General features: G+C 38.9%; 1 protein-coding gene across 9 annotated transcripts in view; it reads right to left on the minus strand.

Annotated features, from left to right (window-relative positions):
- CEP170 (centrosomal protein 170) overlaps positions 1–23,989 on the minus strand; it is a 100,840-nt gene that overhangs the window by 76,431 nt on the left and 420 nt on the right. For 8 of the 9 annotated variants that reach the window (XM_068676343.1, XM_068676341.1, XM_068676340.1 and 5 more), the window contains exon 2: positions 2,942–3,087. In XM_068676343.1, coding sequence (XP_068532444.1) covers positions 2,942–3,046 — 105 coding nt within the window. In that variant the 5' untranslated portion in view covers positions 3,047–3,087. Of the gene's footprint in view, positions 1–2,941; positions 3,088–17,052; positions 17,077–23,989 lie in introns of those variants that run through there. The other variant, XM_068676336.1, reaches the window with a different exon arrangement.

Below are 23,989 nucleotides of genomic sequence, written 5' to 3' on the forward strand. Positions count from 1 at the left end.
TACAAAATAACACAGTTAAAAGTAAATCTGTATTCCCAGGCCTGAACAAAACCCCTATTAGAAGAATAGTGGTCAGGCATAGATCTGAGGTCTAATTCTATAAAGCACACAACAGAACTGAAATGCTTTTTAATAAGGCTTTTATAACATGCTTTCTGTCAAGAGATTATGAATAAAAGCATTAAATTCCACTTTCTTTATCATGCATTGTCCACATGCTTTGCAGTAAGAGAACAACCAAGTTGTCAGGAGTGGAATGGAAGGTCCTACACAAAGAGCTATACATACAGAACAAGAACACATTATCAGCTTCTCCTTTGGTGGGTTCCTCCCCCCTTCAGCAATTGTGGTGTCAGTCATGCTGGCATGTAGACCTAACAGCAGGCTACAAAGAATATTCTCAAAAATCACCAGGCCCCTCGATTCTTTTTACTATCCCTAAAGTCAACAGAGAGCAACTAACATCCATAAATGACTGGATTCTATTTAAAACTGACTGGATTCTATTTACTCAAAGAGGGAGCTGTGTTTGGAGGTGATGATGACTGAAGTTCTGTAAAATGAAAGAGTAAATGCTCAAGTGTTAAGCTTTGCTCTAAGGACTTACTAGCTGAAGACGTGGACCATTAAAACCTAAGTTATTTACTAATGAGAAAACTGCAAAATCAAATGTACCACATATGCATTGTGTGAGGAAAAACTATCACACATTCTCCAGCTATGGCAAAACTTCAGGAAAATAACATGTAGCAAGGAACTCAGCCTGGGTTTGCATGTATAAAGCTACAAAAATCCTTCCTAGGAGTGTTTTAAATCTATCCTTCATTTAGGTAGCAGAAGGTAGAAAATTATGTCAGGCAAAACTCATTTTGTTAATCTTCCTATTTGATTTCCTGAACTGTTAACTACCTATTGGACAGAGAATTCTTAGTCTTTTCTACTCAGCTAAACAGATCTGCAGTAGTGTATATTAGATACACATTGTCTACAAATCATTTTGTTGGACAAGACCTTGAACAGATCTATGGCTGGCCTGATGCCACAGTGACTTGTAGGCAGCCAATCCAAGTGAATACTAAAGGATTAAAAAGTACAATAAAAACCAGTACTGTGGTAGAGATGGGAATATTAGGAATGACAGACAAAGAAAAACAGTTAACAAAAAACACTAAGTGCTGAGAAATAACTGTCTTTAAGAAATCGCTTCTACTTTCCCTACCATCTAGGAGAGAATTCTGCCTCTCTCATTTCATACTGAACAAAATTTTACATTTAGAGTAACAAAAGTAACAGTAGTTCTTGCAATCAACATAAAAATATTATAACGATGTAACGTCAATAGCATCAAGCGAAAACACATATATGTGGATTTTAATACAAAATTTGTAGAAAACTAGTCATTTTCTAGAAAGTTGCAACTCTTAACATTCTTCCTGGCATGAAAAACTACTTGGATTAAACAGGGAGTAACAGTTATTGTTGGAAAGACGAGGTGTGAACCAGTTTTCTTACATACCTAACCAGACATCAATTATTTGAAGCATATTGCTACTTTTACACTGTTGCAACATTTACATTTTTCCGACCTGTGAACAGTGTGGTCATGTAAGGTATAAAATTATCATTTAATTCCCCACCTTAAAAAAGTGGAGATTGTTGTCAGTTTAATGACCTAAACCAGAAAAAGATACATACCAGTGATGGATAGGGAAGGAACAAAAGGAGGAAAAATAGGAGAAAAAAAGGACAACAAACCACAAACAAGCTAGTGGAAAAATAAAAGTATGTTGTAATTATAATTCCTTGGGTGGGAACCAATGATGTGGGATACTTTGTTGTTGTTGCCACCTTGTCTTTTTTTTCCCCCTTTTAAAACAAATACTTCTCACAAAAGACTCCATACTATTTTTATTTTTTTTTAAGAGAATTAGGAGTATTTTCAACTACTTTATAATAAGACAAAGTATTTCTATCACTAAAACCTTTTGGATAGATTCTGAGGTTGAGAACCAAATGCCTTTTACCTATAGAAATTACATTCTCAGTAATGCACATAAAAGTAGGTTTCTAGGCACTTCATTTGCAAGTGAAATTCTAATTTGGCCGCTGATGGCTGCATACACAATTCTTGAGAACAGAGTCCACAAGAAAACATTTTACTGAGCGGGTTGGACATGCGAAAGTTTAATCCTTATAAGAGTTCTACAATAACCAAAGACAAGATTTTAATTTTTTTTTCCAAAATATTACCATTAGCCATTCAAAAATAAATACACTGGAAAGAAGCTCAGAGGACTTCAGCTTTGATAAGGCAAAGTGTCTGTTGTATAATAATACGTAATAATAATACATAATAATACAGCTACACACCTCCTTTAAGTGTTCCCCATAGTGATCCAAAAGTTGAGGAACCTACTTAAAATATTAAACTATTTTGACTAAGACTTGTCTTTTTAGAGTTAAAATGAAACCATTACTGAGACTGAGTCATTCAACTTCCTTAGAGATACAGAAATACTCTTCCCTACTAATTTCATTTGCCTTTGTGCAAGATCAGGACATGGGGATAGAGTTGCATCAAATCATGTGACTAAATTAGATTACAAGTTGCAGAAAAAAGAAAGCTCTTTTCAACAGCATCCAGTGCACTTAGCATTATCGCATATTACAGAGCACACAGTTTACTCATCATGCTGCAAAATTTCTTTAATAATCTATTTCTGCATTTTGTATGTGATTTATATAAAGGAAACCTGATCCCCTATGCTTTGACAATAAGCGTATGATTGATGGCAATATATTCAAACTAACTTTCCCTAAGAACACAAAAGATTAATCAGAACTACTGCCCCTCCCAACATCTGGCAAGTTTCATTTTCAAAGGGAATACAAAACTGGCTCAAGATTTGAGCAGTTGCATATGGAAGGCTGATGCAATTACCTGTAACATCAGCTCACAGTCATCTCTTCCAACAAAAATCATTTCTCGTGGCAGCCTATGGCGGGTGCCTCCACTGCTCACCAAAAACCAGGATGTTAAGCTCATTTTCTGCTTAGCTGATAAATCCTTGGCAAAGCTACGTCATCCTGCAGCGAGACAGAAAGAAAAAGGGACAGAGGAATTCATTTTAGTTATTTTTAGAAACAGTTCCTACTCAGCAAACACTGAGCTGAATATCTAAAGCCTCTGAAAATACAGCATTTCTCAATAGCAGGCACTGAATCCAAGATTGGAGGAAGTGACAAGCTACAGATTTCCATAGTCTTGAGGCTCTGCTTCATGCAATGAGGCAAACTGAATGAGAGGTAAGCTTCCTCAAAATAAATGAGCAGCCAGCTAATGCCAAAGTCATACATCAAGTTGTCAGAAAGCTTTTAACATTTAACAGCTTATTATCAAGATAGTGAAGCATTAATGCAGCAATTACCACAATCAATAAACAGCATGGCAAATGTTCACAAAAAACAGCAAGTAACTTGCACGTGTGGCATGTCATTACATTTTCATGTGAAGAACTACTTAAATTCATTCCATTTTAAGCCCAGGTTCTCTGTACAGCACCAAATTTTGCTTCTTATTTACTGTGAGATGTTCTCAACAAAACTTTAATCTTGGAAATTCGTCAGAATACATTTTGAATTGTAAACAAAAACGAGCAAAATGAGCAATTTAGAAGTTAATTGCGAGTAACAAAACTGAAAGCAGTGTTCCTATAATACTTTAGCTTAATTTACCAAACATGACACATATCAAACAAAAATAAACATTTAGCCATTTAAAATGCCATGAAAACACAAAACAAAAGCTTGAAAACTCAATAAAAGTACTTTTATGGAAAAGTTCTTCACGTAATATGGCCCATTTGACACCAGACAAAGCCATGATGAAAAGCACTCTCCAGAATTATTCTATGGTTGATACTGGGAAAGTTATCAACCACTGGAGTCGCATCCAACTATGATTTGGAATACATAAAGGCTTAAAAATCTCTCTTTAAGATAAAGTAAGGCAAAGCAATCATTTAATTCATTCATTACTACTCTCTATTCATTCAGGGCAGCTGAAAATAAAAACCAACAAGTCTGCATTCCTTTTCAGTACCAAATAGGTGGTATTTCTGGACTTTTATTTATGCCATTTAGTGAAATTATGCAAGGGTAGCAAATGTACTGTAAGTAGACACAAGCCTGTAGCAGATTTGAGCATAATCTGCGTAATAATAAGAACGCAGTAAGGTTCTCAAACCCAGGAATAAAGGTAAGTACCAAATCAAATGCCAAGCCAGCACTGCCCCATAAGGCAACCTACAGCCATGGAGAGATCCCACAAATTACAAGCCCACACAAAGAGGAACGAGTTACGGCAAAACTGCATCTGAAAGTGACACAAGAGGCCACAATAAGTATAAAGCTTGCTATGGCAGTGCTAAAAATGAACCAGCAGAGCCGTAAATCCAATTAAAAAAATTGAATTCGAATGAAAGAAATTAGAGGATTCAATGCGGTAAATACTTATTCCATTAAAAGGGTAAATAAGCATTTGCAACAGAGCTCCTCATATACAGCAACACATATGATAGGATAATCTTCCCATTACAGAATCACAGCAGGTTCTTCAAATGAAGCCTATGCCTCCCTAATGTTCTCCAACTCAACAGAAGAAATCATACAGCATCTCTGTCCTCCCTTACAATTACAAATTGCATTTACAATAATAACTTACTAGATGTGTTTAAATTTTAGTTCAGTTACCAAACAAGGATTTTAATAGTTGTAACAGCTTGTTCAGCAGTTTTGAAGGAAATTAACCTTTATATTTTTCATTTAACCTACTTTAAAAGTAGAAAATAAACTAGGCCAATCAAATGACACCTCTGCATTCCTTTTAAGCAAAAAGAAGCATCAGAAACTGCCAGTCTAGGTTCCCACTTTTAACAAGGAAATTAAACGGACATATTAGAGCAAGCATGCTGATCAATATCAAAACTCACTCAGTTTGTATTTTACTGCCTTTTATATCTCCTATCTACCGATATAATACCATCCTTACCGTTAGGCCTTCCTGCACTAATAGGAAATTCATGAGAACTCTAAGATGATATAAACTATTTTAAAAAGTTTGTATTCAAATACTAGATTTTAGTTTACACAGATGGACTGTCAATAAAAACTCCGTTTTTATTTTTAAAACAAACAAGTAGGTCAACAACAACTGAGCTAGAAAGAAAAACAAAATCTCCAAACCTCCCGCAAATGATAAAGCCTGACAACAAACAGATTAAATTAAGCTATCTGAAAATAATTTTTAAAAAGGAATTATACAGAGCAATCATTGCTGCACAGCTTGGCAGCACATTTGTAGTTAAAAGCCCATCACCATTTCTGTCAAACTTAATATTGTTGTTCTTTTCAAACAGCGCTGTCTCAACAGTGACATATCATCAACCCAGATACATATTTTATTTTAAAGTACTCTTTAGAATAAACCAATGCCTTTGATCAGTAAAGCTCTGCTGGAATCGCACATGGCAAAACTAACTGAAAGTACAGGATACAGTATCAAGCTACTTAATATCAGAAGAAAAAAAGCGCGCTGAAATTTTTGTATGAAACCACGCTGTTCATTAGTTACATAGACAGTCTATGAACAAGTGCATCGTGCCCTGAAAACTTCGTGAAAGCTTAACAGTATTTTTAATACACTGCTGTGTTAAGTATTCTGGCTGTAGTGGAGAGATTCTGAGCGATAAGAGGATGAATGGCTGCTCACCGTCTAGGAAATACCAAATTAAATTACTACAGGACAGGTGCAAAATCATCATAAGTGGCTTTTTACACAGTGCAAATTTAGGTCATGATAATTCTTGCAATTAAACGCTATGGATACTAGAAGGTTACATTGGGTCAAAAAGCGATAATTATTCAGGGAAGAAAAAAATATCTTTGTGCCTATTAAATCCCATTTGTGAGCCAGGGAGAAGTCCCCTGGTCTCGTCCTAGTGAATGTGTTCCCTTCCTTATAGAGCCTGTGCTTGTGGGGAAGGCAACAGAGGCCTGGAGGGACCTGTTTGTCCTACCTCAGGACAGACTGCCCCTTTCAGCCAAAGTACTCATCAGACATAGTAGGATTTCCTCTCAGCAAAGCCAATTTTAAACCCTGTCTTGAAACATTTTATTTGTCTTTGCTAAAAGGGCAGCACCGTGTTGCAATCTTTAACCCAGGAAAGATTTCATTATTGAGACTCAATCATCCAAACCAATGCTTTGCCCTAGATACCCTGGAAGTCTGTTTCTCAGACCTCTATTACAATTGTGAAACGTTTCCTCGTCTGCAGAAGAAAGAGCATTTTATGGTGAAGGACGATGAATTTCAAAAGGCAATAATCAGTGTGTAAGAAAACACACACGGGTAATAAGTCACTTGAAACAGATGCAGCAGCAAAGGGAAATTGGCTACATCATCCTGTAAATATAATTCAGCCCTAACAACTAAAGCCCTACATTATGTCACCAAAAGATGGGTGTAACCAATTTCAAATATGTCTAGAGAAACATTGCCAAGATTACAGTTTTGATACAGTAATGTTATTGTAAGCAAAACCCCTTAATAATCTCACATTTGAGCAATCTGGAGTCTACATTTCTGTATTTCCCTGTAACTGAGAAGATCCAACTGTTTCCTCCAGCTAGATTATTAGCGAGCACTGAGATGCCGGTCCCACAGAGAAGCAAAAAGCTACCTTTAAAATTAAAGCTAAACCTAATATATGCCAAGATCAGGCTTAAGCACCAGCCTTCCAGATTAAAACTGAAAATCATATAATTTTAATAGTACATAAAATGTACTGTACAATAATGGGATAATTATTTAGAATACTTTAAAGTAACATTCAGAAACACCTCTGCATCGAGCTGATACACAATATTGACAATCCCTACATCTCCCAGTATTCGCTGTTTTAAGTTCCTGTTTCCAGCTGCTAAAAACTTCATTAAAGTCTTCTTTGACATGTAATTGCCTTGTCATGTAATTGTGTATTCAGGTGAACCTTGAGAAGTATTGACTCAAGCATTTTTGAAACAAAGTAAGTGGAAGAAATTCAATGTTACCAGTTTAAGAAATAGCAACAATAATAATTGGGAGAAGTACTTGATACATGCAGATTTGTAACTGAAATGTGACAGGAGGCCTTAGTATCAGTTTGTACCTTCTACTACTGTTCCTCTGCAAATTGATCCAAACGCAGACAAGCAAAAGGCTTTTGAAAACTTCCCATGTGCATGTTAGTTCAGCAAGTACACAGATAAATTCTCTTACCATCTGTCTACACGCAGCATGCCCCGCATTTGCCTTAACTACTGCTTTTCCATGCTGTAGTGACAGCCTGAATGGGAACCAGCGCCCCATTGCCCACTACTCCCAATTCAGCCACCACTGATGGCAGAGCACAAAGGCGAGGGGACAGCAGCCGGAGGGACAGACTGCCAGGCAAGGCAGTTGAGCAGGAGCCAGGCAGACTCTGCAGCCAGGACTCAAGGAAAGAAAACATCAGGTGTAAGTCAAGGGAGAAATCATAATTAAGAGATTGCTAACGGCATCAGCAGTGACTGGAAAAGACTTCAAGCTGATTCCCAAGTCACCCAAAAATGCTGTGAGCAAAGAGTGCCCACTGCTGCTGTACCGACTGTCCAGAGAAGTTAAGAATGCCATGGCTGGCAGGCCTATTTTTGACTGAAACAGAGAAATCTGTGCTATAGAAAGAAAGAAGCAAAGTGAATGTAATTCCAACCCTGACAAGACTACAGTATCAACACAGCTGATACTACGAAGTATTCTATAAAGATAAATGATTAAAATCAAGGAAGTTAAGTGGAAAACTCCATAATAATATGGAGTTCTACTCTGTAAAACACTCTGAGGTGGGGCAGTATCACAAGGGGTGTTTCATATGCAATCATAATTAACCTACTTACATACAGCATTCAAAAATAACCTTTAATGATACCACTGCATAATATTTTAACCAGGACCTCTACCTTATTAAGGTTAAAACATAAAGCTTGACAATCAATTAATGAGGGTGGGTTGTGTTTTTTTCCCTTCTCCTCATCAATTGATTGACCTGTACTTATTTATCACACATCACTAAAACTTTTTGTGAATTATTAACTTCCCACTGACTTTATCTGCCATGCTCATTGCCACGGTATGAAAAAGTCACTAATGCTTATAGCAAAAGCTCCACAACATCTTTGTAAAAGGTTTATTATAAATGGGAAACTATAGAGGGTATCTTTCTTTTAAACACTGAAGTACCTTAATATTGAACTATTTAAGCTCTAAAACCAACCGCACTTCATCTTAAAGCAGCTAGTTTTATGCACCACTACAGGCATTCTCATTTATTTTTACAGTCTAATATATTTTTGTTAAGTCACTGAATGCCTAATCCTTTTGCAAGTAAGGCTAAAGAGTGTGGGTGTAAGCTGGTAGGAAAATTAGGACCATCCTTCCAAAACAGAAGGCGATGCTCATCTCTCATTGCAGGGCCTATAAATAAAAGAATTCATTCTGTACGGTAGCTTCTAGATGTCTGAGTCATTAAACTATCCTTGGTGTTTTCTGTAATCCACCGCTTTCACGACTGGCACAGCCGTCATCCCATAAGTGGAGAGAAAGGGTTGCACAAATTTCAGTCTCTTGGCTGAAGCTATTCTCACCAGTTCCTAGAGCTAGCCCACCAAGGAAATTTGCTAATAAAGAGGTTAACTTGTGCATGGAAAAAACATCTTTCATTAGGAACCGGAATTCAATTCCACTGAGACTAAGGCTACATAAGCAGTGGTGGTGCGCAATGTTGCTCCTCGATGCTCTTAAACCCATTGAAAATTAAAGAATTTTAGGCTAAAGATAGATGGCAATTTTTGTTGAATTTATGGACCTGCTGAGGTCACAGACAGCGTAGTTCAGAAGGGGAAACAAGATGACTTTCAGCCTTGGTCCTTGCTTGCCAAGCAACACAGGACATATCTGTAGAAGTGTAGCACAGAAAAAGACACCACCCAAATAATGCTTGGACCACTGTGTCAAGTGGAAACACTTTCCACTTTGCAAAGTTCTCTGACAATATCCATATAGGTTAATACAAATATAGGCATCAAAAGCTACAAAAAAAAAAACAAAAAAAATTCAACAACTCAATGGAAGTATAAACAAGGTGGGTTATGTTTAAAAGAAAAACTCTTCTGCGACTTTCCACAGAGATGAGCTCACATGCTTATGAAAACTGACCAAAACAATCCCAGATTTTCAAAAGCTGTCCAACAAGCGGCAGTTGCTACATTACCAAATACTTCAGTGACTGGAAAATTCACCTGAACAGATCCCTCTGTTCCTAGAAGCATCCACACAGTCCTGAACAAGAAAGTGCTCCTGCTCACGCTGGAATCAACGGGAATAAAGGAACACTGGCAAGTTGCATGAAAGTTTTACACAATTACTGTGGAGTTACACTGGTGTAGCAGTGCAGAACTGGATGGCAAGCATGAAAATTGGCAAAGTGGAAGAAAACAGAAAATCCACAGGAAGAAAAGAGAAGCATCCATTCAATTTACACTATTTATTCATTTGCTTTTAATATTCAATTGCTTAAGTACGTTCAGGACAACTGTCCCTCTTGCTAAACCACAACACCTTACAGGAAAATCCCAGCCCTTGGTCTGCTGGCTTGTCATAATAAATTTAAGACATAAGGCAACTGAACAACAGCCTTGGGTTTTCATTCTGCTTCTGAGGTATGACTTTTTCCATCTTAGCTCAAATCTCTGAATGTGGCCACAATTCCTTGAAGATCATAAATTCATGCTGAAGCCTTATGTTTCTTCTAAAACCTCTGTCAGTGTCTGTCTAGAGATGTAACCATGCCAAATTCTACAGAACAAGGGAACCATTGAGAGCAAAGAAACCCTTCTTAACCACTACCCTGTAAAAATCCTCTTTTCCTCTTTTTGTCCCCACCTCCCTTCTCTTTTCTTCTCATTTTTTTGCACACAGAGGGGGAAGAAAGCAAAAGAAGGCTATGTAAACTTTTTGAATCTGAGTCTAGAAAATCATTCAGGTCTTCTGTTTATGGGCAGATAAAACAGTTCACTTGCAACATCTGTGAGGTCTGAGATTCAAAAAAGGTATTTTTGAAAATAATTTTGAGAATCACAAGAAGAAAAAAAATATACAATCAAACAGAAGTGAAAACCAGTGCAAGTAAATGCATTTACAGCCCATCAGGAGACCAAGCTGAGCTACCTCCCCCCTTTCATTTCTTGATATTTTTACTAATATGCATCCAACACAGGTAATTACCCACTGCACAAGACCAACCAAAACAACAAGAGCTGGCATTCCTCCCACTCAATAAGCACCAGCAATGTATTTCTCAGGGTGTCTGGCTGGCAGGGGATCACTTTCAGCAAGGAAACTCTGAATTCCCTGGGGGGCCCAGTCTGGCACCCTAGGGCCAGATTATCATGTCAGCCTCCTCGGTAGCATTTGTGGGAAGAAGCCTTTCTTCCCTGATATTTGAATGACAAAAGGGCATAAAAGCATTCTAGTTGGGCATGAGGCTAAGGACAGAGCAAGATTTTCCTCCTGCATTGGAGGAGTTTGAGGTCTCCCCAGAAGGCCCCCAGATAGCCCCCTCTCTCCGCAGGTGCTCCCACGCATCTGATGGAGGCAGGAGGAGAAAGCAGAGCAGGAGGCTCTTGCCCTCTGCCAGTCACCCGATGGAAGAGGCACACTTCTCTCCTGTGATGCGGCTGCACAAACATCCTCTCCGTCCGGTCCAGGGCAGAATTACATCTATGTTATTGTTGTGACACACAGGAATAGCTGTCAGAACAGCAACTGAAATAAAACCTTTCTTTCTGCCAGCAGTGCAGCTGCACTGGAAGTTGCTTGGGCTTTTGAGTTTGAGGGACAGGAGACAACAACTTGTAAGACCATATCCTACTTCGTTTTTTGATGCGATAAAGACAAAAAAAAAGCCCACAAACTTTTCTTTTGCTACTCTGTCAACATCAACATACAAATTCTGCAAAAAAAAAAATATGAAAAAGTCTTAATAACAGCTAGCAATCAATTGAACGTCACGATATGCAGAAGGATATTATTTGCATAAACAACCAACCAGGATGTCTGTAACAATTATGAAGCCCAACACTACGACTTCCTACAAAGTTTAAGCAAACTCACACAGTGGAAACTAAATCTCCTATTTGAAGCACCCTTAGAAAGGGAAGTTAAATGTTTCAGGAACTATGAAAACAGTCATGCTTTATTCCCTACCACAGAAGTCCCTTTAAAAAAGCAAACAAACAAACAAAAAGCAATCAAAAGCAGCAATTCCTGCTAGAAGCTAGGAGATCAAACTGTATCAAGAGCAATTTGCTGGACTAAAGGTGATGTCAGCAGATGGAAACAAAGATTTCAGGAACTCACCAAAACTATAAAATACTGGGTTTCTTTACCAACAGTACTGGTAAACACGCAAATTCTTAAAAAGGACTGATTAGAAAACTTAGCACAGGACTGGAGCTGTACGTGGTTGGTTACTGTCTTTCACAAGAATCGTAATTCTTTTCTGCATATTGTTGTTATAATGATCAGGGGTACCTGACGGTTTACAAAAACTGTAAAATTTTAAGGTATTGTCAGCCTAAACATTAGACTCCATACTGTTAAAAGCATCCTCAGTTGTTAGTCATGAGGATAAATCCACTCTCAGACTTCAAAAAAGCCTATTCTAGCCTTTGATGAAGATAATAAGGATATTTTACATTTATTAAAAGGCAACTGATGGCTAATTTGCATTCCTAATCTTTACATGCATGAGAGAAATGAGCTCTCACGAATGTTCCTCTTTGCAGCCTTCCTACACTGAAATGCAACACTTCCCAAAAGTTGCTTTCAATAAGCAGATAAAACAATGAGTAAAGTAATGACCGCCTGTAAAAATATTTTAACTTATGATCAAACAATCAAGTGTTCATATTTTAGTCATTATTCTCATTCTGACTAAAGAAATGCATAAGGAAGAGTATTTTGAAATTTTCTTATTTCACCATACTTAAACAAGGCCAGCTATACGGAGATTAACTTACCAGCATGCTAAAGAAACAACCAGGTTAAAGAAGCCATAACCAAATCGCCTTTAAGAAAAAAATTCCTTTAATGAAAGCTTCAGAAATCCTTCCTTCCCCCTATTCCCTTATCACACTATATTACCAGATTATATTATCGCCAAGAAAAGCGAACAGGAAAATAAATAAAATAATCGGGCATTGCATTCAGGCAGAATGTAATCAAGATGTAGTAAAGTCCTCATCCCACATTTCCTGTTGTCACTGCCTCCATCATGGCATAGCCTGTGTTATTTTGTAGGTTTTGTATGAAGGGGAGGTTTATTTGCATTGGCTAAGTACTGACCACAGTCCCGAGCAGCACTGAAAATACAAACACCGCTTTGCAAAGAAAATTGGACCTTTTGACCTCCCAAGGGTGGTGATTTCATTTTCCCCAAAAATTGTGAAATATATGGAGTTTATTCCACATCCCAAGATACTTAGTAAGATTAAATTGCATTCAAAAGCAATGCAGATTTTTTTCTTCCACAACACAAGCAATTACTTTCTTTGTGGATATGAAGATAAGTACACTCTCCAAAGGGGAATAAAACAACCAAACAAAAAAGCCAACCAAACACATGTATTTAAGTAGTTTTAACATCTATCTTTCAGATTCCAGTCCTGCTGTACTTCCTGACCTGGCACATAAGCACAGACCACGAGAGCAGAAGCACTGGAGGACCACTGTTGCAGTCAGCATTACTGATCTCCACATCCATTCACCGTGTCACAGATAAATCACATCAAACAGGTATTCAACTGTTAATCTTTGCTACACCTCCACGGTGTGATGAAAAATTATTTATTTTCTGAAGTTAGGCTCATGCAAAATATTTGGTACATTCTACCCTCTCCCTTATGGAATGCTTTGGAGCTTTTTACAATTATTCTCAACAGCCAAGTCCACAGATGTATTTTTCTTGGAAACACACTGGGTTGTTTGTTCCAGGATCTAGTAACACAGGCCCTACACTGGAGGGGGAAAAAAGAAGAAAAAAAGTTGGACGTAGTTATTTTGTAAAACAACCAGAGGCTCAAAGTTTTTCCTCTTCAAAGGTATAAGTGATGCTTGCTCTAGGAAACCTTCACTGTCTCAAGATGAGGGTAGCGTGTTTGCATGTTCACATGTAATAAACTTCATTTGTTCTCTTTCATAATTATGCTGTTCTACAGTGGTATTCCACGGACTATTTAATGTAATGACAAGCTTAAAACCAAAATTCTTTAAAAATTAACACAGTTGCTATGACTTACAGAGAGCATTTTTCGTGTTTGCCATTTCCCAGTCTCAGACTGTAATTCAGGATCAATTCAGGATCACATTATGCACTCAATTTTTAAGAGCTTCTCCTGATGGGTAGTATCCTTCCTGGGGATTCATATAAAAATAGAGTAGAAAAAGGCTTAAAGTGTCTTATATTTAAACTATTTTTTCAGTTCTTCAGTCACATCCTCTCTCCTCTCTCCTTCCCATAAAATTAAACTTCAAGGTACCACAGACAGCACAAACACTTTCTCACTGTAAAATCATGTGAAAACAGCTGCCAGAAAAGCCTCCACAGTTTAGCAAGATATGAAGTAGGATAAGACGTTTGCACAAACAACAAGAATACCCACGGTTTGAATGATAAACATAAGCTACTGCAAAGATTTTAAAGTGGCATAGACTACACTTCGGATTTTAAAGCAGTCTGTAATTAGTACCTAGGAAATGGCTTCCCTGGAGAGAAGCTATTCCACATTTGCTTGCAGCGCCTGCTCATTCCTTTGTTGTGTGCAGCCAAACAGGAATATAGCTACCAGACTACAGCATGGCAAAGTCCTAATTCTATTTTTTACACTAGCTCTTATTTATTAAATATGTTCAAGCAATTGTGTGTGAGATCGTTGCTATAAGCTTATTACCAAACACAGGGAGTATATACAGCCTGACACTTTTATGCAAGGACTCCTCTGAGCCAGTGTATTACAATCTCTCAAGCAAATTACTATCATAAGCCCTTATTGCTACGCAAGTAGAATATTTTCAGATGGACATTTATAAGCTGGTTTAAGAATGACTGGCGATAATTTGGTTTACAATTGATTTGGTACAACATTAGCATAGGTTCTGCAGACTACTACGATGTAAATCTGGTTAACTTTGGAACATTTGGAGACTACTGGAAAGCACTTCTATTAGTACACTGAAGTAAATATTTTTAATGGATATTAAATGCTTCCAAGCACATCTTTCAGTAGACAGATATCTGTAATTCAAGTAGTTCTGCTGGAGGAAACCTATGTGGATTTTCCTTTGTAAGTTCAGTAATTGGCACCTTCACTTTAGTAGCCTTAAAATAAAGGACCAGAAGGAATTGATGTGAAAGGGAAGGCTAAACGGGAAGAGCCCTGACCTCCACAAATGCTGCTGTAGGCACGGAACCAAGAGGAAGCAGAGCTCTAACCTCATCCACAAAAAGGGATTGAGTCATCCCTTCTACCAGCATTTCAGTGAACAACTGCTGATTTGGTGTGTTCCCTCCCCCCCCTCCTTTTTTTTTTTTTTTTTTTTTAAATCCACAGTTACTACAAAAGTCTCATTTTATGTTTCCAACACAAAGATTTGACTGGGAACTTGGCTATGTTCAGCTACATTAAAAAAAAAAAAAAAGTCAAAGGTATATTAAGCAACATTGACCACATGGCTGCAATTGATATAGTCTTCTGGTTTACCAAAAATATTTTAAATCATTTATCACCAAAATAAATACAGACAAAAACATATGAAGTTGATTAAGACTGATCATCACCAGTTCCCTCTTTTGAGGCTGGAACGATTCATATCCTCTGTTTGTTAAATCCCTCTGTGTTCCCATGGCATACAAGTTAGTATTGCTATTGGTGCCCACCAAGCAACATCACTGTTAGCTTAATAGATTACAACACCTAACATCTTAGAATAAATTAGTGCTGCATTTCTGTGTTTGTTTGTTTTGCCTTCGCTCTTCCCAGACTTTACCTCTCGTATATTTCTCATTTAAGAGATGGTAAATATTTACTTAACATATCTGTCACAGATAAGGCTAATATTTTCTCATGCTTAATCCAAAAATAGCCCAGTTGGAGACTTCATTTTTATTTGTCCCCAGACGTATTTTAAGAGGTATATTGCTCCCATACAGCAAGAGCGTGTATTTCTTAAACAATTTAGGATTTATGTTTTTAATTGCATTGTCCTTCTGCCACTTAGTAACTAAAACTCTTACTGAAATATTATTTAGTTGCCTGAGCAAGTGTGACCTAAGCAGCCACTCTTTATACCATTCTCTCCTCCTAGCAGCAAGCTTTTGAGAGCTGAAGAGACTCTGACCAGCTCCGAGGGAAGGAGGGCTGAGTACAGATCAAGTTCATCATAGAATCAAAGAATCATTCAGGTTAGAAAAGACTTCTACATGTAAGATCATCAAGTCCAACCTTTAACCTAGCACTGCCATATCTACCATTAAACTATATCCCTAAGCTCTACATCTACACGTTTCTTGAAGTCCTCCAGGGATGGTGACTCAAACAGTTCCCTGGGCAGCCTGTTCCAGTGCCTCACAACCCCTTCAGTGAAGAAATCTTTCCTAATATCCAACCTAAACATCCCCTGGAGCAACTTGAAGCTACTTCCTCTTTGTCTTATTGCTTGGGAAAAGATCTGCTCCATGAGCTTCCTCAGCACTGAGGTCAGGCTGACAGGCCTGTAGTTCCCCAGATCCTCCTTCCAGCCCTTCTTGTAGATGGGCATCACATTTGCTAGCCTCCAGTCAGCTGGGACCTCCCTGATAGCCAGTACTGCTGATAAATGATGGAAAGCGGTTTGGTGATCATCCCGCTGGCAGAAACACCATGCCACAGATTTGATAGGTACCAGGTCCTTGCAGCCTGTTGCCCACCCTGCACTTGCATGGCTCCACTGTGCTTGGCCATTCAGTCTGTTTTCCACCCAGAATATTGCTGGTTCCCACCCAAGCAGACAAGAAAGAGCACGTGTTCACATGGAGGGTCAGCACGGTTTGATACAAGACATATCCTTAATAAACCAGACAAGTTCTTCTGCATGATTTTCCTCTCCTTTTCTTTTTTTTAAATAGGATTGCTTTACTTTGAATTGCTAGCAAAGTGATTTCACAGTGTTGCCAGAAATTCAGAAGCGTTTTTTTCCCTTCAATCTTGGATGTACCTGCACATTCCCTGCTCTTGATTCACGAGTCGTACAGGTTGTGGGCAATCCCAGTCTGGGCACACAGACATTTTTTAACAGAATGAGTGCATTCACATGGTATCGCAAGTATGAACACACAAACACCGTAATGGATTAAACAGACATTTTAGTAATAAAGGCCCAGCCGTGCCAGCCCACACATCCATAAAAGTCAAGCTCTACAGCTGGGAACAGATGCTCTAGAACATACCTGTCTGTGCCAGTCTGGAAGCTTCCATAAATAAAAAGGCGATTAAAAAAAAAAAAAAGGAAAAAAGAAAAGAAAAAGCATTCTATTTCCAAATCCTTCCACAAGTTTTAAGATCTGACAAGATTATGAATTCTGAAGTATATGTTGTATTCAGAATTTTTAATGAGATCGGAGCTGTGTGTGCCCAAAGTTTTACTGGCGGAAATGGAGAAGTTACTTTTAGCAGCTCGATTAAATGACACAATTAAGTCTCTAAACATAGGAAGAGTCTGCTGGACAGCATTATGAGATATGAATTTATAGTATGGTATCTCTTCCTCATTAACTGCTCAGGCACCTACATTTCCACTGCAGCAAATCCCAAATAACCTAGTAGGAGTTAGCATGGGAAGTTGACACAGTTAATAGGCAAATACATACTTCTGACCCTCACCATACAAACGCCGAGCTGAAGTTGCTGTGGTCCCACGTCAGCCAAATGCAGCCTGACTGCTGTCAGGCTCCAGCCCTCTCATCCTGCCCCAGCCCCGACCGCTCCCTTTGCCTTGGCTGCAGGACTGCTGGGGCTGGGGCTGTGCAGCTGAGCTTTCAGCGCGTTCAGCTGGTGACAAACCAACTCCTCCCGTCCTCTCCACTCCCACAAACAAATGAATCGTTCCCAGAAGTTAACACACAGAAATCTAGCACCACAGCAAAAGGAGTGGGGCTGCAGAGCTGCAGGGGGAGAAAAAGGCAGGCCCAGGTCAGCCAGGAGTCAGCTCTGCCTAGGCTGCTAGGAGAACCCACTGTGGTTACATTAGTCCCGAAATCTCATGGGACTTCTCGGGTCTACAGTAACTGTAAGAAATATTAATAAAATAATCTTCACGGATAATGCAACTTTTAAAATCTGTAATGGGTAATGAAGAAAACGCTTTCTTCTAATGCTGCCTTAGATTAGCATCCCCAAAGCATGAATAAATACCTTGAAAAGAAAGCAAGAATTCCCATGGAGGTAAGCTACACAAATAAAGCAATGCACATGCCCTGAATACAATCTTTTTTGAAGCATTGCCTCCCAAAAAGCACACTAGGTAAAAATAGGTTTAGTGCTTTTCTTGGTTTTGGAATGAAACTGCACCAAGAAAAAAGACCCACAAAATATGGCAACTCAAATCTAAGCCTATGAAATCAAACCTTCTTCCAAAGTACTGTTTAAAGGTAATTAATGAACTGCATTTAAAACAGCAGACTGATTGTTGATCTTCTATTAAATCAAAGGCTTCAATTTACCACAATCAGGCAAGGTATGACTCAGGGCTTCAGGGGTCACTGTCACATCTTGACACTCGTCTGTTTTTTTTGTTTGTTTGTTTTATTTTGTTTTTGTCTTTTTTTTTTTAAAGTGCCACCTTATAAAAGACTTCACTACAAGCTATAGGCTGCCCAGAAATTATAAAAATGCCTTGTCAGAGGTTTATAAAAATAATCCAATAATATTAACTGGAGCAATTGAAAACATACTGTTTAGGATGCATAAAGAAGGTAGAAAGAATTGAAGACCGTGAAGGCAATGTCAGAAGCTCTAGTAAAAAATTTTGCTTTTCAACCAAATACAGCTCAAGACATGACAAATTAAAGCTTTAAACATTTCTAGTGTACGTGGATACTGCAGCATGATTCAGACATCCAGAAGTGAGGATGCTGGATAATTCCATTCTCAGTTCTGGTACAAGCCCCAAACCCCTCACAGCAGCTAACCAGCAGCATTTAGAAGTGCTACACCTACAGTGAGGATCATGCAAGAGAACAATGCAAACCAGGTTTTGGAGTATCACCCGGTCAGACAGGAGGAAGCTGACTGTTGCTATTTGCAGGTTTAGCAATGCAACACCCAGAGTATGTTTAATTTTGAGAGTTGAAGGCGCTGATACAGTATGTTAAAGAAAATTCAAAGGTGTTTGCTTAAGAAAAATGATTTAAAAAATAAAATTAAATAAAATGTGCATGCAGTATGCAAGACAATTATATGTGATGATTTAGAGGATGCAAATACTGAAGAAGGAAATACTGCTTGGCATTATCCAATAGCATCATTTTCTCTTTTCCTAAAACGAGTAAGTTTTCTATAGTAAGCTGAAGAATGTAATGCAATAGCTTTATGTTGGGCCTTGAACTGTGTAAAAAACAATCCCATATGCAGAAGTCAGCTGCAGTACCTGAAGCTCATGAACTTCACCAAGACCTTGAGCAAACAAACAACTCATCCTTGCCCAAGGAAGTTGAAAATCAAATTCTGAATGAGGAAATATGCTACCAAATTTGTACTCTAAATGGTAATAGTTAGAACTATACATACTGATTTTAACAAACAGGTGTGAATTCTGACAGATTTTCTTATATTTATCATTGTGATCTCTAATAGTAACAAAAAACACGGAAAGACTGAAGAGGGCAATATTATCTATATCATGAAAATACTTTAGCTGTTCCATAATTCTTGGCTTCGCTAGTTGTGGTCATTTTTCAAAATTCTCTGCTAATCCAAAATCTAAACAAAAAGGAGTTCTGGGTTCTCAATGGCTTCCTGAATAATTTCTGCTCACAATTCAAAACAGATTTGTAATAGCCAGTTTTACAGTCAACCTCAAAACTAAAATTCAAGCTGTGTTTTGACCTGTGAATCACCCCAAGCAGCAATTCTTATAGGAAGTATTTGACCCTCATACTACAGCAATATTCCCTTTGGAAACCAAGTACAATACGAACACATATAATTTAAAGAAGGGGAGATGGGTGAGCAGAATCTTCATTAACCTCACAAAACTAGGTCGGCTTCTCTTTAATAACAAAAAGAGGCAATAAATCAGGATTGTTATTATTAAATTAATCCAGTAAAAAAAAAAATAAAAAAAAATAAACATACATGTATGAGAAACAAAGGTCTGAAAACTAGAAAGGGACAGTTTAACTGAACCGCCTTTTCAAGACAATGCTGAAGAAATGCAGATCAAGTAGAAAGAATAATATTTAATAGAAACCACACCCGACTCAAAAGTCCCAAGCAGAAAACAGATGGAGACTAGCTTTGTTTTAGGAGAAAATAATCACATATGCCTGCACCTTTCTTACGGCTCTCTAGGTACCAGGTTGTAGATGTTCTTGGAGGCTTCAGTAGATTGACTCTTGGCTTGACCCAAGATGGCCATTCTTGAGTTCTTCGGAAAAGCCAAAAACAAAAATCTAAGTTAAATGAAACTACAATATTTCTCACTGTCTTCCATTTAGTAAACTAAATTATGAAACTAAGTATGATAAGTCTTACTATTAAGTATAAGGCTAAGTATAATAAGACTAAGTTGCCAGTTGCATTGTTGGGGGAGCAATTGTGGGTTGGAAGCGAGACTTAACGAAAGCAAGAAAAATCGTGTTCATGAGTAAACAGAAGAGAGATGACATTCTGAGTTCCTGGATTTTTCTTCTGAATCTTGAAACATAATCCACAACAAGATGACAAATAAGAGATAATTGAAAAGGTCTTGATTTTGACCACAGAAGAGAATACATATGAAGATTGCCAAGTATTTGCAATTCAAAAGAATGATCATCAAGAAAATTATTTAGAAGGAGAAGTCCTAAGTACATCTAATTTAATAGGTTCAGTATATTGCTGCTACCTCCAGACCACAATGGTTAGCTAATGGACTGCTTACAAGCCCATCATGCACTACCACAGCTAAAGACAAGCAAAACGCCCTGTGCACAAAGCAGCATCTTGGAAATGTCAGGGCGGAGCATCACTTCTGGCCCTGGACAGAAGCAAAATGGGCAGAGCCAGAGTCTCGTTTGGAATGCCGTACAGTGATAGTAGATCTGGAAAGCCCATCACACAGACTTAGAAGATTCTGCTAGATATTGAGGAAAATACCACCTCAGTTTCAGGGAAAAGTTCTGAATACAGAACATTTTAGTTCACATGGATGGAAACAAGTAAACAGAGGAACCTATAGCAAAAAGGCCAATTCTTGCACTAAACCCAGCAGAACAAACTGAAGCAGGCAGGCTGTAAGAGGGCTGCAGCTGTTGGCACAGAGTCTGCTTCCTAGGCCCACCAGTGGATGCTGATGGAGTTCTGAAAAGCACTTTGCTAAGGAAAAAACTATTTTCCAATAACAATTTCTATGCGAACAAAAAGAGGAGGAGAAACAATAAACAATTGTTTCAGATGCATGTAGGAAAAGAGATACCCATCATCTTAAGTATAACATTCAGTGGATGAAATGAGAGATGTACCATGCATCTGTTTTGAATGAATAAAAACAATTTATCTAAACACGTACCAATTAGCACTTTTCTACAATTCAAAAATAAATAAATAAATCACACTTTTTAATTAATATGTCTAGGAAGTAAAAAGATTGCAAAAGCCTCTGAAAACTAACAACCTCAAATTCTGTGAAAGAGAAGATGCCACTGTTAGTCTGGTATGAAAACCCTGTTTTTTTCTTATGCAAAGGCCACATCACTTACCAGAACCTCTTTTCATACCCATATTATAAAGAAACATTTTTCATCCAGTTACGTTCTGAACATTGTGAATGTGGACATTTTACATACCATCAACAGGAAATGAAGACTAAAAGAACAAAACCAGTACCTTAATGGCTTTCTTGAATTTATACACATCCCCTTTCTGACTGCAGTATTCTGCAGGAGAGACTGTCAGAGCATAGAGCTGAGCAGACCAAATGGATTGCTGCTACTGAAAAAAGAATTTCCTTCTTCCAGGCTTGACGTTGCTGTCCCCATTCAGTGTAGTCGCTCTGGCACTCATCTGACCACACAATGAAATAATTCAATTTGCTAACCCAAGGGATTAAAAAAAAGTCAAGCAAAACAAAAAGAAACTGCTGGATTAGTCGAGCAAATCAACTTTTCCCACTCTCAGCCAAGTAGCAGAGCTGCCTGCTGCACCATTAGCAGAGGAAGCGGGTAAGCAGGGAGCTTGAGGACCAGGAGGACGTTACAGGTGCCAGTCACCCTCCTCTAACACCCACCTACTCCCAGACTTACCCCTTATCAACCGTCTAAAAGGCCTGAATGATGCACTTCAACTTCACAGGCAATCCACTAAAACATCTCTGTGGGTTTTATTTGATGTTTTTAGGACAAGCTGCTTTTCACAGAATCACAGAGTTGTAAGGGTTGGAAGGAACCTCGAAAGATCATAGGGTCCAACACCACTGCCAAAGCAGGTTCCTTAGAACAGGCTGCCCAAGTATTATTTTGACATAATACATGACCAAAAAAAACATAATAATTTAGAATATGTGTGTGTGTGTTTTTTTTTTCCCTGAAGGTCAAACAAAATTTCAATTAAAACAGTCTTATGACTTAAACTACAAGAGCACCACTAAATTAGAAACAGCTTCCCAGCTTTGAGAGGACAGAATGGGAGAAACTAAATTATAAAAGCGGACCGGGTATTTGTGATTTGTTTGAATATTTTGCTGTGGCAATACAACAGGCACACACAAAGCTGTTTAAGCAAGTAGCCTGTACTCTCTTCCCAGCCTCATTTGCATATATTATCTTATAATTTAAGCCACGTGATCACGTACTATTTTTCCCCAGGACATCTGCCTCATTCAGCGCACCGGATGGACTGATGCAGGGAAGCACCAGCATTGTGCAGGGAAGGAAGCTGCTATCTGCAGACCACTCTACAGAGGATGCGTAAGGAACAAGACAATGCAAGAACAGATACGGCGATCGACGCTGGAACACAACTGCAGGCGTTCAGCAAGAGCATCACAAGCCTTGTAGCCAACGAAAGGCACCTCCCTGCTTCCCCTAGCCCTGACACAGGGAACGCTGGTAGAAAACCATGCATCTAGCATCAGCTCCCAGGCAGCGACTGAGCAGCTCCATTCCCCAGTAACAAAGAGCTCTTTTTTCCTCAAATTTCAGTCTCCAGGCTACAACCGTACCAACTTTTACTACAGCAAGCAGCACGCTCTTCAAAGAAGGGACCGCGTGCCATTGTAACCTCACAAATGTCAGAGGCAGATGGGAGAATTTCTGCAGTTCTGCTACCTGAAGACTCAACACCTGACTCTCCTGCTCAAAATTTTCAAAAGAAAGAGTTCTTGGCTTTCTTTCTTCAAAATCTGTTTTACCTCAATTTAATTCTACCTGCAAAGCCAAGAAAGGCAGCACTGACACTGAAATGGTCTTTTTTTTTTTTTTTTTTTTAGAGACTCGAGGAGGTACTATGGTAACTACGTACATTAAACATTTTTTGCCTGCATTTGCAAGAACTGGAAATGGTACTTCAAAATCAATTTCTGCAGCCATTCACGTTTTAGGCTGTGTTGCAGTCACTCGAAGAAGCTCCCTAGCTCTCGTGTACAATTGAACACAGATTTTTTTAGTTCACTTTTGTAACTGACAGTTATTTTCTGGGTTCTGTGTTACCAAGAGAATTACTGAAAATCCTTCCTGCCAAGTCCCAGACAGTTAGGAAGCAGAAGACAGTGAGAAACCATCCTGATTTGCAAAGCCCAGCCTGAATAGAAATGGGAAGCAGTCACCTTCAGAATACTTGGAACAGATGTCCAAAAGTAAATAAATAAATAAAAATCACACTGCAATGATAGAATAAGTTTAGTAACAACTTTTATGCCACAATGTTTATTTTAGAAAGAAAAAGATTTGTAGCTGATCCATTATCGATAATATGTTTAGAAATCTGAAAAAAAACAAATGAAAACAAAACAAAAACGCATCTTATGGTTTTGCACAGATGTATCCTCAACTCTGCTCTTAGAATCACAGAATCATTAAGGTTGGAAGAGACCTCCAAGATCACCTGGTCCACCCATCCCCCTACCACCAATGTCAGCCACTAACCCGTGTCCCCAAGCACCACGTCCAACCTCTCCTTGACCACCCCCAGGGACGGTGACTCCACCACCTCCCTGGGCAACCCTCTTCTCTCCATCCATCCATGCCGCCCTTATGACCTCTTTCAGAAAACAAAAGCAAACAAACAAGCAAAAATAAATAAATAAATAAATAAATAAACAAACAAACCAAACCCACTCCATCAGAAACCGGCACGCAACTGACAAACCGTTTGGAAAAAAAAAAACAAGAAGCGAGGGGCAGCCCCTCAGGGCTCACAGACGCGGCGCTCCCCGCTGCCGCTGCCCAGGCGTGAGCGCTGCGGAGGCGCCGCACGGGCAGCGGGGCGCAGCGCAGCCCCCGGGGGCCGCTCCCCGCAGGGAATCGCCTCGCGTCGAATCGCGCCCGGGCCGCCCCGTCCCACCTCGGGCGGGCTACGGGGGGCCCAGGGCGCTGTCACGGCGGCGCGGGCACGGAGACCCCCG

The sequence above is a fragment of the Anas acuta genome, chromosome 3 (genome assembly GCF_963932015.1).
Source record: "Anas acuta chromosome 3, bAnaAcu1.1, whole genome shotgun sequence".
Lineage (NCBI taxonomy): Eukaryota > Metazoa > Chordata > Aves > Anseriformes > Anatidae > Anas > Anas acuta.